General features: G+C 40.3%; 1 protein-coding gene across 15 annotated transcripts in view; it reads left to right on the top strand.

Moving 5' to 3' along the window:
* The first annotated feature begins 9 nt into the window (after window positions 1-9).
* The window catches only part of RCBTB2 (regulator of chromosome condensation (RCC1) and BTB (POZ) domain containing protein 2), a 42,902-nt gene continuing 28,004 nt past the window's right edge, over window positions 10-14,907 (top strand). For 2 of the 15 annotated variants that reach the window (XM_010834050.1, XM_010834058.1), the window contains exons 1-3: window positions 10-164; window positions 12,551-12,628; window positions 14,092-14,142. In XM_010834050.1, coding sequence (XP_010832352.1) covers window positions 12,566-12,628; window positions 14,092-14,142 — 114 coding nt within the window. In that variant the 5' untranslated portion in view covers window positions 10-164; window positions 12,551-12,565. Of the gene's footprint in view, window positions 165-381; window positions 532-6,346; window positions 6,514-11,799; window positions 11,893-12,550; window positions 12,629-13,699; window positions 13,783-14,091; window positions 14,143-14,907 lie in introns of those variants that run through there. The other 13 variants (XM_010834053.1, XM_010834059.1, XM_010834052.1 and 10 more) reach the window with 9 other exon arrangements.

Below are 14,907 nucleotides of genomic sequence, written 5' to 3'. Positions count from 1 at the left end.
GGGCCGCTCCCCCCTCTTCCCTCCGCGATCGGGCATCCGGGCGCATCCCGCCGAGGCCCGGCTGCTTCTGGGGGAGGCGCCAGCTGGTTGTTGCGCCGGTCCCCCAACCGAGCAGTAACGGCGACCCGGGAGGCCGAGCGGATGTGGTTCGGGCCTGCGTTGAGGTAAGGGCAGAGGGGATGGCGCAGGAAGTCAGGAGGGGGTGCCGGGCTCGAATCCGGCCCCTCGCAGATCCCCACAGCGGGAAGCCACCTCTCCCCGCCCCCCGCTGCCCGACCTCGGGGCGCGGCAGCTGTGAGAGTAGCCCCTGGGGCGAGAGCCCCGCCCGGGGCCGCTTGCTTAGGCGTGTCTGCGCGTGCGCAAGTCCTCCGGCGAGGCCTGGGCGCGGGGCTCGGGGGCGACACTCTTGCCCGGTACTGGGGCTCAGGTGTCGGCGTGCGTGCGCACAGCCGCGGGCGGTGGCACGGCGCGCGGCCCTGGGATCGTACCCCGACCCAGGTCTCAGACCGAGGCGGCGTGACGTGCGCATGCGTGAGTCACTAGCGGAAGTGGCGCGGCCCCGGGAGGGTCGCGTGTGGCGTCTCGCCAGGGCTCGTCACCCGCCTGGAGGCTTTTTCTCTTTAGGCTAGCGCGGGTGAGGCAACTGCCTCGGGGCTTCGCCTTTCTTTCCCGCTCTCCGCACCTCCTTGAAGCTGCGGTTTTCGTTTCCGTCACTCAATCTTGGGTTCCCGTCCTGTACATCTCTATTTCCCCCAGCTTCCGGGCCCGAACCGGCGCGCTAAACTCACTTTGCCTTCAACATTCGGTCAAGGGATAGTGCAGGAAGTCTGACTAAAAGCTAGGCCAAGCCGTTTGGGAACTGCTGTGGAGGGGTGGGGAGAAATAGCCTTCAGTCTTTATTTTAAGCTGGAAGATACTTGCCCTGGAAGCAGAGATTTTTTGAGACGCTAAAAACTTTCCAAGTGCTCCGCCCAGGTGGAGAAAGAACTTCCTGAGTTGGAAGGCGAGTTCAAAGGGAACTTTTTGCTTTTTGTTCTTTGGGAAATTACATAATATGTCTGAACAGTTCGAGCCCAGGACTGTAACAAAACGCATGTCGAAGAACTGACTGGTACTGCGCTTGGAGACTTAATCTTTGTCAGAGCTGAGTAAAAGGGAGTAGAGTTCTCAAACAGTGCTTTGCCACGAAGATCTTTCCCCCTAACTAGGAAGTGACAGTCACTGTTTGATGTTTATTGAGCCTCCTAGCTTCACACCTTTCTAGTACTACGTTCCTACTTGGCTTTGCACCTTCCGGGGCAGTGGTACTTAGGTCAGTTTCGTGACTCCTGTGGCTGTTCTTGGAATGATTTTTAACAATATTGCTGTGTGCCTTGTAATCTGATATGATGTGCTGATACAGCTGTTTGGAGGCTGGAATAGAAGCATTTACTATCAGAGAATCTGAGTACTCTAGGTGAAATGTAATCTCTTTTCCAGGGCGTTAGGCGATATACACGGTATTAAGTGTGGGTAAAAGCAATAGGGGGCTTCCCAGGTGGCGCTGGTGGTAAAGAACCCATGTGCCAGTGCAGGAGACCTAGGAGACCCTGGTTCTGGGTGGGGAAGGAAAAGGAAATGGCAGTCCACTCCAGGATTCTTGCCTGGAGAATCCCATGGAAGGAGGAGCCTGGCTAGCTACAGTCCATAGGTTCGCAGAGTCTGACAGGACTGAAGGGACTTAGCACCCATGCACGCAGAAGTAATGGATACCACATTCTTGCACACTCCACTCATTCTGCACAGGCCTTACTGTTGTTTCTGGACTTACCAAATCTGCCTCCATCCTCAGCATTTTCTCCATACTCAAAGTTCACTTAACCGTTCTACCCAAATCTGCATGGCACCCAATTAATTGCCATCACTTCAAAGGGGACTACCTCATCTACAAAGGCACTTCTCTCACTCACCATCCCCTTAGGCTTTTTTTTTTAATCCTCTATTTGGCTTTGTAGCACCTATCACTGTCTTTTTTTTTTTTTAACATTTATTTATTAGTTTGTCTGCCCTGGGTCTTGGTTGTGGCACTTGGGATCGTCTGTCTTTGTTGCTGCATGTGAGATCTTTAGTTGCAAAATGTAATCTCTTAGTGGAGGCCTGTGAGATGTAGCTCCCTGACAAGGATGGAACATGGACCCCCTTCATTGAAAGCATGGAGTCCTAGCCACTGGACCAGAAGGGAAGTCCCAGTAGATTTTGTTAACTGTGCACATGAAATTGGTATTTAGCTCTAGAATATTTTATACTGAAGCCGCAATGTAAATTCATTCATTCATTCAAAAAACATTTTCTGAGTGACTGGTTTGTATAAGATTGTCTTAGGTGTTTAGAGTAAGTCAGTGAACAAAATAGACAAAGATCTCTTTCCTCTGGAGCTTAAATTCTAGCAGAGAATGATTTAATTATTTATTGTGCTAGAAAATTGTAAGGGCTATAAAAAAATGAAAAAAAGGAGGGCAGAGAAAAGGAAGTGAGAATTTAGATGTGGGTTGCAGTTTTAAACAGCGTGGTTATGCTAAGTCTGAAGGATAGACTGAAGGTGACATTCATGGTGGAGAACTGGTTTTTAGAATTGAATTATCTTTCTGGGAAAACTTTTTTTCCCCACCATTCTCTACTGTGTATTTCATGGGACCCCACAGCATGTCCATTGTGGCTAATGTAACTGTCCTTTGTGATAGGTGAAAAAAAATCTTTTCCAAAAACTTCACAATATTCATGGTTTTACAGTTTAATGCAGCACATCAGATGAAGAGAGTGGGCTCTTGAATGGATAAGATGAACCAAACAAATACTGCAGATGGGTGGAGGAAAAATGTGTATTCTCTTCACATTTTACTGCACTTTGCAGTTGTTTTCTTTATGTCCCTCTGACTATGGATGACCAGGTGAAGTTGTTTTGTATGAGTAGTCATTGATTTTCTTTATTTGAAACTGTGTTGAAGAGTCACCTGATATGACGTCATGCTTTAAGGTACTAAATTATTGCTCTTAGAGGTTTCTCAATGAACCAGACAAGCCTGGCCAAATTGCAGTACATAATTAAAGGATGCTTAGAGAAAGAGGCTGATAGAGAGGAACAGTTTTAGAAAGTGAAGTGTTTTTCCCTTTGGGTCCTTTACTTAAGTGGATTACAGACACTGTGTTTAAACATCAAAAGCTATTAATCTAGAACTATAAATGTAGAGTACCCAGGGGATTTGCTGATGACTCTAGGAGTTTGTCATGTTTAATTTTGGATTTATCACATGGCTAAAGTGAAATTAAAATGCCCCTAGGATGCTGTTACCTTTGAGGTTTACTGAAATTGACTTCCTGTAAATCAGAATTGACCAGGAAAGATTTGAGAATCTCTTTGAAAGGGAGTGGAATTATGGAATGGAATGATCAGGGTTGCAGTGTGACATCAGGGACTCCTGTTCAAAGCTGAACATGGAGGGCTGAATGAGGTTTTGTTTTTTTTTTAATACGTTTGCTTGTTTGTTTTTGGCTGCACAGGTCTTCACTGTTGCGCAGGGGCTATTCTTTGTTACCGTGCTCAGGCTTCTCACGGCCGTGGTTTCTCTTGCTAGGCACACCGGCTTCAGTAGTTGTGACGCACAGGCTGAGTTGCCCCGTGGCATGTGGGCTCTTCCCGGACCAGGGATCAAACCTGTGTCCACTGCATTGGCAAGTGGATTCTTAACCACTGGGCCACCAGGGCAGCCATAAATGCGGATATTTACTTAAAAGGAGCAGGTAAACTTCCTTCTCTGAAAGGGATATTCATAGTGTCCTTCAATGGAAGGCTGGTAGGATCCTCCTTGCTTTCATTATTCAGAAGGGACATTTGTCTGATTCACGTGGCGAGCTCATCTTAACATGAAAGTCTCCAGGGAATTTAAGACATAATAGTTTTTTTCAGCATTAATCTGACATGGGAGTGTACTTTTTATATATCTCAGCCTTGCTGATCTAACCTGAACTCATATCTAGTATGTATGTGTCCCCATGGAAGACATTTTGAGCTGACATGTACCAGTGGATGATAGTATGTGAGTAAATCATGAATTGTGATCACATTATAATATATTCTGTATTATGCTGAGTGTATTTGACTGAACAGTGTGAATTGCAAATGGAAATGAGCCAAGGCTAAGGGTTGTTGGCCTTGTTGAAGGCCATGTTAAAGTTACATTGTGGGGCAGAGATCTTTAACAGGATGCTTTTTAATAGGCATGTTAAAGGGCTTAAAAAAATTATATTAGATCTATAAGGATCTAAATTTCAAATGGATTTACAAATGTCTCAAGTACCTGTTCATTTTAGCTAGTGTGTGAAAGTAAAAGTGTTAGTTGCTCAGTTGTGTCCGACTCTGGTTCCTCTTTCCATGGTATTCTCCAAGCAAGAATACTGGAGTGGTAGTCATTCCCTTCTCCAGGAGGTCTTCCTGACCCAGAGATCAAACCCAGGTCTTCTGCATTGTGGGCAGATTCTTTACCGTCTTGAGCTGCAATCTAAAAATATTTGTATAGTTAATGTTGATGATTTTTCGTATTTGAAAGTGGCACTTTTGCTGTGCTTCTCTGAAAAGATCAATGCTGATGAGCTCGGTAATCTCTTCCAACTAAATGCAACTTTGCTTTGGATTGAAGATCTGCTTCATCAGTCTTTGTGAAATTTGGAAACTGTTTACAGTGAAATCATTAAAATGGCAACTGTGTTTCTGTGTTTCATAAGTCATTTTGCTGTTTATCTTAAACATGTGGCAATACCATTCCCTTTGAAGTTGTGCTTTGGTTTTAGTTGGGCCTTTAGTTTTTCAGTCTTGTCCATCCTGTCTATAATTGACCCACTTTAGTTGGCAGTTTTATAGGAGGGATCTTACTGTCATTGGTTTATGACACCTCATTCAAGTGGAGGTAAGTTATGCCTACCATTCTTTTTGGCAAGGGATAATTGGGATCATGTTTAATTATCTTATATTACATTTATACATTTTTATATTACTTCTGACTTTCAGAAGACATACCATTTAAGGGCTCAGGTAAGCATGCAGGTAGGCACCATCATTACTCCATTGACATTTACTTGGTCTGGAGCTCATTAACACACTGATTCTGTAAGCTGTATGCTGGTGTCCTAAAAGACATTGGTTTTCCTTCATGCCCTATTTCTTTGATTATAAAAGCATCATCAGCTGTGTTGCCCAGATAGGCAGATTTGTTGAAAAAGCGTTGAGCGTTGTATTGCAAGAAAACTTTTTTATATATTAAGTTTCTCCAGCATAGCTTTAGAGTTGATTTCATACTGTGAAGTTGAATTTTGAAAATGTATGACACTGGGCTTATTCTCAGTCGTGTCCGACTCTTTGTGACCCCCATGGACTTCTCCATGGAATTCTCCAGGCCAGAATACTGGAGTGGGTAGCCTTTCCCTTCTCCAGGGGATCTTCCCGACCCAGGAATCGAACCAGGGTCTCCTGCATTGCCGGCGGATTCTTTACCAACTGAGCTTTGAGGCTTTCTCTGCAAAAAAATAATTTTCTTATTTTTCGTTTTTCTTCTGGGATCACTTCTAGAGAACAGGTACCGGCATTTAGGAGCTTCTAATTAACTGCACAATAACAATTCCCATGGAAAATGCATTCTCTGATAGATAGAGTGTCTAGTTTATTAGTGCTTAAGGCCCATGCTTACTGCTGGGTTGGGGTAATATTGACACAGGCAGCTATGAGCTGGATATCCTTTTGCTCCATGTTATTTTTATTTTTTTACATATTTGCTTTCAATTTAGTGCCTCCTGCAGGCACTAAATCAATATCTGTTGAATGAATTAGGCAAATGAATGTCCATTTATCAGTTTAATTAATTAGGTCAGAGGTATTATCAAGTAATATGACACATTGCCATATTAACAAACACTGAATAATACTGATTACCAGTAATAACATGTAGAGATTGCTTATTATATGCTTTGTACAGAAAAATGAATTATTTGATCTGTTCTTCAAGAGGATTAGGAATGAGTATGTTTATTGTGTTCAGTTACTGAAAGACTGTCGTCCTGTCCACTGATCTTTAACTGTGTTATTATTAAAAATACAGATAAAACTCTCAAAATACAGTATGTACAGAAAGGAGTTATCTGTCCCAAACAGGGATAGTTTAGAAATAAATTATTGAACTATACAAGTTTAAGAGAAACAGCCAAAGTAGGAAATGTCATGCAAAAGATTACCTAAGTTGATATATATTTGGTTTTGGAAGTTACTCTTATGGGAATTCGCTGGTGGTCTAGCGGTTAGGACTCTGTGCTTCCACTGCAGGGGCCACAGGTTCGATTCCTGGTCAGGGAGCTAAGACCCCACATGCCATGTGATGTGGCGGAAAAAACGAAAATTACTCTTAAAAAACTTGGAACGTTGGCTCTTGAGTGTCTTGTTTGGAACCTCTGAAGGCAGATGTCAGTAGCAGGAGCTTCTGGCTGGAAAAGGTACTTATTCTTCTATTTCTTTTTATATTGCAAGGCAAAATATCAGTATGTTAAAATTCCATAATAACATTGTTCTTTCATTACATTTCAACAAAATGAGGAAATGCATAAGAAACTATTTTTCAAAGCACAAGGCACTTTTTAATTTGAGTAATTCAGTAAATACATGAGCCAAGTTATGTATCCCAAAATACACATAAGGAGAAAACAGTAAAGCAGCATATATTGTGGGTATCATATGGGATGATCTTTTGCCGTGACACTGTCACTGTGAAGAAGAGTTTCCCGGTGCAAATGCCAGCCTCTGCCCTGGGGCTCCCTCCTGTTCAGAAACGGGGGAAATTTGCAAGCAGAGTGAGAGCAGAAGTAAAATCACGTTGTAATGCACTTTTTTCCTATTTCAGATCCTTCTTCCCTGGCGTTTTAAGATACTCTCCTTTTTCTATGTTATTGAGTTAATATCTTCCTGTGCTGTTGGTAGAATTTTATCTTATGATGAAAGAAATTGTGGTTTATGAATTGTCAGTATCAAGCCTTCATTGAATTCCTATGTTCATGGTAAAGACAGTATTAGAGTGGTTTATTCTGATTCTGCAATTTTGTTTTCCTTACTGTTGGGTAACTGTATCCTTCCTTCATACTCTGATGATTAACTTAAGCTTAAAATCTTGAAGATTTTCTTGTCAATTGGAAAAACCAAATTATACTAATTCATTGATAGAATTACGTGGCAAATTTTGCCTTTGGCATTACCTCTGGTCTGAACTTTGTTATGAAAACATTTCCATCAAAGTCCAGCCATGGGTATGTCAATATCCATTACACATTAAAATAGTGTTGTTTTCTGCATGTTTAAAACTTTATCAAATAGTGTATCATATGCATTATTCTATGACAGTGATTTTGATCAGAATTGTTTTGGAGACTAATCTGTGTTGATTCTAGATAATTTAATTGTTGTGCAGTATGTACAATTTGTAAATTTTGTTGATGGAGCCTGTTGATCAGTTCTATGCACTATTTCTAATGTTTTCCTATTGCAAACAATTTTGTATATGCTCTAGAGTTTCATCTAGGCTAATGTTTTCCAGGACGTGACTTGTTAATGATCTTGAAGTTATCTTAGTGGGCTGAAACCAACATTGTAAAATTAAATAGAAAAGGATAAATTAGGGTAGGAGTAGAACTGTTGTCCAGTCGCTGAGTTGTATCCGACTCTTTGTGACCCTGTGAACTGTAGCATGCCAGACTTCCCTGTCCTTTACTATCTCCTGGAGCCCTTCACTATCTCCCGGGTAGAATAGAATAATGTAAAATAGAAAAAAATAGGAAAGAGGATATCCCTTAGTATCTCATGTAGCAAGGGTAAGAATTATTTTGTGAAACTTTTGTTTCAGGTACAGATATGTATCAAAAAAGCTTGAAAGATACTGTTCTGGTCTAAATATTGTTGCTGCTGCTGTCGCTTCAGTCGTGTCTGACTCTGTGCAACCCCATAGATGGCAGCCCACCAGGCTTCCCTGTCCCTGGGATTCTCCAGGCAAGAACACTGGAGTGGGTTGCCATTTCCTTCTCCAATGCATGAAAGTAAAAAGTGAAAGTTGTGTTGGACTCTTAGCGACCCCATGGACTGCAGCCTACCGGGCTCCTCCGTCCATGGACTCTCCAGGCAAGAGTACTGGAGTGGGGTGCCATTGCCTTCTCCGCTAAATATTGTTAAGTTGCTCTAAAAGTAATTGTACCAGTTTACATTCCTTCCAGTAATATGAGTAAAATGTACCTTTTGATCTTTATCCTCACTAACACTGTGTATTATCCCCTTTAATTTTGCAGATCTGATTGGTGAGTTCTATCTCATTGTGATTACATTTCCATGATACATTCTGTGGATATGTTTGTTAATTTCTTCTTCTGTGCCTTGCCTCTGTGCTTTTCCCATTTCTAAATTGGATTGTTTGTCTTTCTTTTTCTGCTTTTGGGTATTCTTTATATATTATGGATACAAATTATTTGCCAGCTATCAGTTATATATGTTGAAAATATGTTTTACAACTCTGTGGCATGTTTTTCCTTTTGTTCATTTTGTCTTTTCTAATGCCAAAGTTTTAAGCGTTAGTGTGGTAAAATTTAACAGTCTTTTCTTCGTGGTTTGTGCTTTTGTGTCTCAGTTAAGAAATCCTTCCCTGCCCTAAGATCGTAAAGATATTTTCTATACCTTCTTCCAAAATTTGAAAAGTTTGCTTTTTTCCTTTTCCAGATGGTTTCCCTTGCACTTTCTGTGTTGAAATACTGTAGATTAAACCTTAAGTGTCTTTTGGTAAGTTTCAGTGTCCATATTGTTGAGGCCTTGTCCCCAAACTTATAATATCTGAAAGTTATATTTTATAATATTCTTTTTATAATTGAGCACCTCAATTGCTGACTTTCTAATAGTAAATTTAACTGATACAATTTTTAAACTATATTTTTCTCAGATAAATACTGGCTTTTTGAAGCCAGTGGTATGTTCTATGCAAGATGGTATGTTCCTTTTCTTTTCTATTTTTCTGTAATAGAATTTATTTATGTATTTCTGTTTTCAGTCACATTAACCTTACTCTAGAATACAACTTCACAAAAATCTAGAAGGAAGGGGATTAAAGATGACTGAATACTGGGCTCCAGAAATTTAAAACAATCAGATACAAACATTTTTGGAGGGAATATTCCCAACCAGTCAGTACAAAATGAAACCATCGGTAATGTACACAAGAAAACTTAAAATATCCCTGCAGTACAGGGGAAAGTCCCAAGATCGAGGGCATTGAAATGAATCCTGGCTCCAACCCTGCCTGGCTGGTGACTGTTGGTCAAAGTATTGAAATATGTCTGTTAAACAGAGGCAATGATGATATCTGTTTCTTTTGGCTATTATAAAGATTAAATGAGATAAGGCACTTAGTGTTTGGCAATAGTTTGGGTAACTATTTATTTTAACTATTATTATTGTTCCTGTTATTTAGAATTCATATTTATCCCATCATTGATGTAGTATTCTATATGTGTATTAATGAATTTTAAGATGTATATGTTGATATATTACTATAACATTGTTATTAATAATAGCTAGGTGAAATCAAATAGATAACAAGATGAGATGATTATAATCTGCACATATATTCCACAAACTGTATTCTTCAAGTAGTGTAAACTGGGGAAGCTAGTTTTCTCTATTATATTTATATCACATCGGAATAATGTTAAAAAACCAACCAGGGAATTCCCTGGTGGTCCAGTGGTTGCGACTCCACACACTGCCTTGGGTGTGCGTCCAATCCCTGATTAGAGAACTAAGATGCTGTAATATGCAACAAGACCAGAAAAAAGAAAAACAAAACCCATTTTCCACAGTGCTACAGATTTTGACTTTTTTTTCATAGTACTGCATAATAGTAATTAATTGTGAACCATTTTTAAATCTTCAAAGGCATTCTGACAAAAATGAAGTTAATATTATATTTAGTGTTAATTGAATCTTACTGAATGTGATTTCTTTGAGTATGGTAATTTTCATCTGCCATACATGTAATTATGTCTTAACCTGATTAGTCAAATAAATGGAATGGCCTGTTTTACACCATTCCAATTTTTAAAGAGTTAAGATAGTTGCAATTAATCAAAGACACTGAGAAGAGCTATTTTTTTGTTTCCTTGAGCACCCAGAATATGCTGGTATTTAAAATTTTCTATTAGCTGATACAGAGTACTTTCCAGGATACATTGTTAGGTGAAAAAAATAGATCGCAAAAGAGTATGTGAAGTATGCTATTTTTTGTATAAGGAGGAATTGGGAAATAAAAACACATAAATATATATACTTATTTTGCAAAAAGAAACAGAAGCAAACCAGAAACCAGTGAAATTAGTTATCTACAGTGGTGGAGGGATGTGGTGGGGAAACAAAACAAACCCCAGGATTACTGTGGCGTGATCTCAGCATATTAGCAGGATTTCCTTCTACTAGGAACAAAGGTGTCCTGAAGTCCAGCAAGAGGCAGTCAGTTCTCTAATTAGATCTGGTTTCTTTCTCTTGTTTCTTTTTTTTGCCTTTGAATTCCCTTCCTCTGCTCTTCTCCTTTGTCTTCTCTTCCCTCACCTATCTTTTTATCTTTTATTCCAATAAACTGGGGGCAGCTATGGAAAAGATCTTTCCAGTTAGGATGAGGCAAAAAGAGAAGAAACTCCAGTATAGACTGTCTGCAGTCAACAAAAGGGTGTATTCAAAAGATGCTTTCAACAAATATCTTATGTTTTCCTCTGAGCCGTGTGTTGTGGTGGTAATAGCAGTGACTGGGTCATGATCCCCTCCCTTTTTTTCTATTTTGTTATAACTTACCTATTTATCTTCGGCTGTGCTGGATCTCCGTTGCTGCGCAGTCTTTTCTCTAGTTGCAGAGAGCAGGGGCTACTCTCTAGTTACAGTGTGTGGGCTCATGGTCCCCTCTCGGAAGGAGCTTGCAGATTAATAGAGAAGATAGATGATATAGGAATAACTGCCACATGAAATGATTTTTTCCATATTGGCAGCCAGATCAAATTTTATAAATTTATAAGTGAGGAAAGTCTAAGTGATCCTTTTCTCAACAAGTGTATTTTTTCCAAACATGAGAAGTAATGATTTGTATTATTGCCATAGTTTGAGTAACTGTTATTCTGAAGGTATCATTTATTATTCTGTATATGCTAAGAGACCTTTTTACAGCTGAAGAAAACATAATTTTACCAGTATCCTCAAGTGAATATAAAACATCGATAAGTACACTTTTAAGAGTTACTCTTATTTTGATGATTGCTTTTATCTATTGCTAGGCTCTAACTGCTTGTAGGTAACAAACTTCAAGAAAGATGTTCCGATGTTAGCACTTGAATTCTGGGTTTTATCTGAGTAAATAGAAGCCAACCTAGTAAATCAGAGTGTCAACATTGTTTGACATGATTATATTAAATTGCTTTTAGGGGGAGAGAGAATATTTATTCCTATTTATTTTTAGTGATAATTGTGTAACAGTTTAACCAGATCCCAGACATCCTGCATATTTTGTGACAGGGCTGCTTCTGCTGTTACTTGTATGTGATAGAAGGTAGTAATTGTGGAGACAGTTAATTAAGGCAAAAACATTCAGTGCAATGGCTACATGCTTGGCGGCTGTTTTATCAGATTTTTTGTTAAGGTCTAAGGTAACACAGTCACATTTGTTCATTCATCCTTTTGTCCTTTTCATTCATTCATTTTTTTTCCCCACTTAGCAAATCATATATTCTTCAGTGAAGCTGAGAATTGATAAGTCTGCTCTTCACAGAGATTTGGAACTTTCCAGTCCCAGAGGAAGTTTGACCAAGGTCCAAAATTTATTTTTTCTTACCTCTAGGAAGTAAACTCTGAAATGAAAATTTTCTACTCATTCCCTAGTAGGTGTTTATCTTCTACTAGGGAATATACGTTTATCCTGGGATTATTTTACATACCTCTGCTGAAGGATTCTCATCAGAGAACAACAGTTAAAACATTTTTATGTTTTATAGCTGTTAACGCCCATGCCCCAAACTTAATTCCCTTCACTATATTTGAAACTTAGCTTCTTTTCTCTTGTTAACTAGAAAAGTGAAAAGTGAAAGTCACTCCATCGTGTTTGACTCTGCGACCCCATGGCTTTATAGTCGATGAAACTCTGCAGGCCAGAATACTGGAGTGGGTAGCCTTTCCCTTCTCCAGGGGGATCTTCCCAACCTAGGGATTGAACCCAGGTCTCCCACGTTGCAGGCGGATTCTTTACCAGCTGAGCCACAGGGGAAGCCCAAGAATACTGGAGTGGGTAGCCTATCCCTTCTCCAGCAGATCTTCCTGACCCAGGAATCGAACCGGGGTCTCCTGCATTGCAGGCGGATTCTTTACTAACTGAACTATCAGGGAAGCATTAATTAGAAGTAAAGTAATTTTAACCTATCCAGTTTCACTCGACACATGGTATCCTGATTTTACTACATACTTTTTCCTCAGGGACTACACAGAACCATGGAGGACTATGTGGAAGATGAACTTTTCCTTCTCTATGCTCTCTATGGAAAAAGTGGCAAGGTTAGAAAAATCATGCCCGTGGAGCATGTATTTTCTGTCATGTAAAAGAAACTTTGTCAAACATCTGTTGGTCATTCAATAGGAAGATCATTGAGATAGTGTCTTTCTTTGCGGGGCTCGCAGTGTAGTGGCTAAGATGCTGGCAGCTCACTGTTGTGGATGTGCAGAATGCCTGGGGGCCAGCAGGGAATGTGGGGATTGTCCAAGGTTTAGAGGAGGGGTTCCCAGAGGTGGTGACGTTTGAGCTGGATGAGGAGGAGGCCACCCCTACTTCCACAGATAATGCTGTTTAGTCTCTCAGTTGAGTCCAACTGTTTATAACCCCATGGACTGTAGCCCACCAGGCTCCTCTGTCCATGGGATTCTCCAGGCAAGTTCTCCTGGAGTGGGTTGCCATGTCCTTCTTTAGGGGATCTTTCTGACACAGGGATGGAACTCGCATCTCCTGCATTGGCTGGTAAATTCTTTACTGCTGAATCACCAGGGAAACCCTCCACAGATAATGCTGTCCTACAGAAGAGTCTGGGTTGAACAATGTTTGCTCCACTGCCAGAGATTAAAAAAATAATAATAAATTCAAAATAGTTAATCTTGGATGACACATCCTTAATTCATTGCAGATATTCTTTATTTCATTTCTGTCACATCCAAACATTACAGTCAACCAGCTTAACTCTGGTCAGTGTCCCAACTGACGTTGAAAGTTTCACATCTTTCAGCAGGCACATCCATCTCCATCTTGTGTTGATTTTATTAAATTTATGAAACATCTTTTCAGTGTTAACAGCTTAATGTTAACTGCCACCGTTAACTTTCATTTTTCTGTTTTCCACTTTTTAGAAAATATAGTCAAAATGCTATAAAAGACGTAAATCATTATAACAGCCGGCACAGTGTACAAGACAGCACTGTGGACCACAGACAGCAGCCCGAGCTGTGGTCCTGCTGTGCGCTGAGTTGAAGTGCTTGTTTATGAGCTTCTGTAGGAGAGTAGCTTGAAAAGCAGTCTGTAGAACCTGAAAGTCTTACAGAATATTCATAGAAGATTTCTTTGTTGTTTTCTGGGAACAGATTTGGTGAAATAACAGGCTCACAGCATTAGCAACGAAATTACTTTATTACATGGTGTTATGCTGCCAGGAAATCCTTAAAGGGTGAGGTATCTGCTGTTGTTTTTGAAGGTTTTTTTTTTTTTGACTATGCATGCCTGGTATGTAATCTTAATTCTGTTTTTATATGCTGTATTGTAAAATTGCATTGTGGCAACTTAATAATTGTCCATAGTTAAGTATCATAATTCGCTTGTTCTTTGTATGCATGCAGGAGCAGAGTTAATACAGAGAGCACACACTCAAAGGAATAATAAAATGCATTTTGGTATCTAACTTTATGGAGATGTATTTCCTTAATTATGTTCTCCTTGAGCTAATATTAAAATCTCACCACTTTGCCTTTCCAAACAGATGCCCGTGAAAGATGAGAGAGGTGACCTGGATGTGAGCAAAGTAGTGAAGGTGAGCTGGCCTAGGGTTAATTCTCACCTGTGTTGGTGAGTTGTGTGGGAAAAGGAGGGTCCAGGCCAGGATGCAGATTCCAGGGACAGGATCTTAATGATGTAAATGTCAAGCTTTCATGCCCTCATAGTGTATTTTTCCCCTACAGATTTTTTAAATTGCCCACTCTTGGCTCCTGCTCAGCCAATCCCTAACTTAACAGTTGGATCCAGAGGTGGTTGGGTGCCTTCTGCAGAGATGCCTGCTGTCATGCAGGTTGGCCATGGTGTGATTGAGGCTCCTAAAGTGTGTATATCCTTACGTACACTCTTACTATATACAGTGTATGCGTGCATAGGTGCTAGGTCACTTTAGTTGTGTCCGACTCTGTGTGACCCTATGGGCTGCAGCCTGAAGTATGTGTGTGTATGTATATATATACACACACAGGGTATGGACTGGAAGAAACACAAACTGGAATCAAGATTGCCAGGAGAAATATCAATAACCTCAGATATGCAGATGACACCACCCTTATGGCAGAAAGTGAAGAGGAACTCAAAAGCCTCTTGATGAAAGTGAAAGTGGAGAGTGAAAAAGTTGGCTTAAAGCTCAATATTCAGAAAACGAAGATCATGGCATCTGGTCCCACCACTTCATGGGAAATAGATGGGGAAACAGTGGAAACAGTGTCAGACTTTATTTTTCTGGGCTCCAAAATCACTACAGATGGTGACTGCAGCCATGAAATTAAAAGACGCTTACTCCTTGGAAGGAAAGTTATGA

Source organism: Bison bison, unplaced genomic scaffold, assembly GCF_000754665.1.
Source record: "Bison bison bison isolate TAMUID 2011002044 unplaced genomic scaffold, Bison_UMD1.0 scf7180017863994, whole genome shotgun sequence".
In the NCBI taxonomy this organism is placed as follows: Eukaryota; Metazoa; Chordata; class Mammalia; order Artiodactyla; family Bovidae; genus Bison; species Bison bison.
Note: the sequence above shows the minus strand (reverse complement) of the source record. Positions and strands in the feature narration are given on the sequence as shown.